At 37.3% G+C, this 3299-nt stretch overlaps 1 protein-coding gene across 1 annotated transcript; it reads right to left on the bottom strand.

The window, feature by feature from the left end:
- Positions 1-269: 269 nt before the first annotated feature.
- Positions 270-2335, bottom strand: LOC114407076. Its single transcript, XM_028370035.1, has one exon. The coding sequence runs from the start codon at positions 1904-1906 to the stop codon at positions 524-526; it is 1383 nt and encodes a 460-aa protein (XP_028225836.1). The 5' UTR covers positions 1907-2335; the 3' UTR covers positions 270-523.
- Between the last annotated feature and the right edge of the window lie 964 nt (positions 2336-3299).

Raw genomic sequence — 3299 nt, 5'->3', positions numbered from 1 at the left:
GACATCACCACATTGAAAATGAAGATTTTTCATAACATTTTTCTATTTCTTCATAAAATATAAACAAAATACAGTGAATCAAAGAGTTGCTGATTTTAAATTATTTGTAGTGGTATGGCAACGATGGATCAAGTAAGGCAGAAATCCTTGATCCGATCTAAAAAAATGATTCGTTCTTTATGAAATTTATTGTAGCTTTGTGCTTTGTCTGCCAATTCCTGCTCGCCATTATAACCCAAAACCAACCAACGTCAACAAAAAGAAAAAACTTAACACAATCATCACAGATTAATTTTATTAGCAAACGACAACGACATTGGTTGTTTATTTAGAATTAAGCGCCCAACCATAAAGCACTCGGATGTTCATAGCATCCTACACACTTTCACAGACAACAAACACAGCACAACAACAACACAGACAAAGTTGGACGACTAGAATCCAAATACATCAAACACAAGAGAAACTTGTACATACACAGGTTTCTCTAACACCACAATAATCATCAAAGGTACAATGCAGTTCAGTCTCCCCACCATTGATGCACATAGACACCATTGCTTCGGAGATCCTTGTAAATATCCATGCAACTTCCCTTGCTGGCATCACCTCCCCTCTCGGGACACTTGAGAAACAACTCATCAACATAGCATATAGCTCCATTCTCAAATATATCAGAGAGGAACTTGAGTTCAACACTGCCTGCATTCATCTTGAGGACCACAAAATCAGCATATTGCACAGTTTCTTTGAACCAGGCAAGGAAATCAAACTTCTCCTCCTCCCCAAGTAAAGGATCCATGTCATCATCATCATCACTACCAAGCTTAGCATTGACCTTATCAATACCAGACAAGCCAGGGTGGTAAACAAAGGTAATACCAGGTTGCTTCACATGGGACAACATAATCGAAGTGTTGTAGTGAACAAAATAAATATTGAAATCCTTCTGATCAATGGGGTACGATGGTAGGAACCAATCACTAACATTGGCATCAAGAAGCTCCCCTACCCCAATGTCAATATACACCAACCTCTTCCTAGTGGAAACATCCACAAATTTAGGCAAATAGGGAATCCTCTTGTGAAACTCAAGAGGTGGTGGTTTTTGTTTCTCACTCACGAGAGGCTCCATCAACTCTATGAGGGATTTAGTGAATGTGAGACTGGGACAATCAGCGGGTAAATTACCATGTTGGTAAAATGAAGTAGCGTTTCCAACTCGTTTCTTGAAAACAACAAGGTTAAGCTCGTTGACAGAACCAACATGCACAACATTGGAAGACCTTAACAAAGAGGAAACGGGTGTGGCTGCTCTTATCAAATCATTGGGGTGAGAACTAGTGGTGCCTACAAGAAAGGCACCAATGCCACGTGGCTTAAGGACACGCTCAACCTCGAGCACCAGCAATGCTGGGACAGAAACCTTGTCTAGGTCTCTGGAGAACACGAAATCGAAGGAGTTATCCTCGTACAGGACGTTCCTCTGCACGAAACGGTGCGTTTGGACGGCGCTGACGCTGGAGAAACCTAACTGTTTCATTGCCGTGACGGCCATTGAGGAGCCTTCTCCGACGCAGAGGCTTTTCGCTCCGGTGTAGAGTAAATTGTTACCAGTTAGGTCGGTGACCACGGAGAGGGTCAAGTTGGCGTCTTTCTCGCAATTGGCGGAGGCCCAGAAGCGGGTTCGGAGCAAGTGGGAACCAGGGCGAAAGGTGACGCCCTCGAAGCCGGAAACGCAGTCGAAGTACGTGGCGATGGGAGCGAGGGTTCCGAAATCGAAGAGGGATTGCGCGCGGTAGATGGAGACAATTGAGACGGCGCACGCGAGTAGTATTGAGCGAATGACCACGCGCTTAGCGATGGAGCCTTGGAGGATCTGGAATTTGAATACCTTGGCATCCATGGAATAATGTGGCTGAAGTTGTCGAGTTAAGTAAGAGAGTGAGAGAGATGCAGCACTTTGATGAACAAAGATTGAGAGAGAAAAATCGGAAGCCGAAGGGGGGAAGAGAGGGGGATTAGCGAGTGCAAAACCTGGAGGAAGTATGGTTTCCACCCACGAGGACACCCATTGATTTTTGGAAGCTTAACCAGACCCTCATCGGAACCCTCTTCCTCTTCAGCGTCGGTTTGAACCGACCCACACCCATTTTTTCCCACTTTAGATTACCTCATTACTTGATGTTTATGGATGCACATGCACTGTGTCTGTGTGTGTAATGAGATTTGGCAGGTTTTATTTTTGGTGAGGGGGATCTGAAGCAGAGTCTGTGATGAGTGGTGTGTTGGGAGTGTAGATCTAATCTTTGCGAAGAAGATAATATAAAAGTAAGACACAACAATGCCGCAAGGCAAAATGCGTAGCCAGTGAAGGTGCAATCTGTGATGTGATTCCGTAGGCCCATCAGTAATTCTTTTTTTTTTTTTTTTAGAGGAACAAATAATTAGCAATTCTCACATTAAATGAATATAGTAGGACAAAAATATTTTTCTTCTTCTTATTTTTTTTTTTAGTTATTAGTATTTTAGTTTGTACAATGTATATAATAAATATTTATTTTATATAATAACAATTATATTTTAGATTTATCATAAATAATTAATTATAATATAAGATTTTTTTAATTATTAATATTCTTTTATAAAAATATTAAAAATTAATTTAGAAATTAATGATAAAAATATTAGACTGAAGAAACATTTTAAAATTTGTTGTCCGTAAATAAATTGTTATCGTTAATAATAACTCCTAAAAATACTTTTATTCAACATAATTTTTCAAATTTTATATATAGAATTTTCAGTTTCAAACATATTTCTAATATGATTGCATTAAATAATATTTGGAGAAATTTTTTTATTCTCTATATATATTTAATTTGAATAAAATTGTCTCATAAAATATATCTGTAATCTTAAAAAATGTTTTTTTTTTTTATGTATTTAAAAAAGACGCAATGTTTTTCTGAATGCTGTTTCTGTTAAAACTACTAATGTGTTTTAATATGCTTGTCTTTTACATTGCCATTATTGATATTTGGATTCTTATTTCTTAAGAAGATAGCTAATGGAAATATGGAATTAACAGTAGAGAAGATGTACAAAGTTATTACTCCGTAAAAAAAAAAGTACAGAGTTAACGCTTTTATTTAGCGTAGATACAAAGTTAACCTTTGAAAAATTATTATGTTAATTTAGACTCTTAACTGTTTATGTGAATATTTAAGAGAAATTAAAAAAAAATATTTGTGAAAAACAAGAGAATTTATAAAAATATATCTTTAAAATAGTTCAAG

This window comes from Glycine soja, chromosome 3 (genome assembly GCF_004193775.1).
Source record: "Glycine soja cultivar W05 chromosome 3, ASM419377v2, whole genome shotgun sequence".
In the NCBI taxonomy this organism is placed as follows: domain Eukaryota; kingdom Viridiplantae; phylum Streptophyta; class Magnoliopsida; order Fabales; family Fabaceae; genus Glycine; species Glycine soja.
This window is presented reverse-complemented; position numbering and strand designations above follow the sequence as displayed.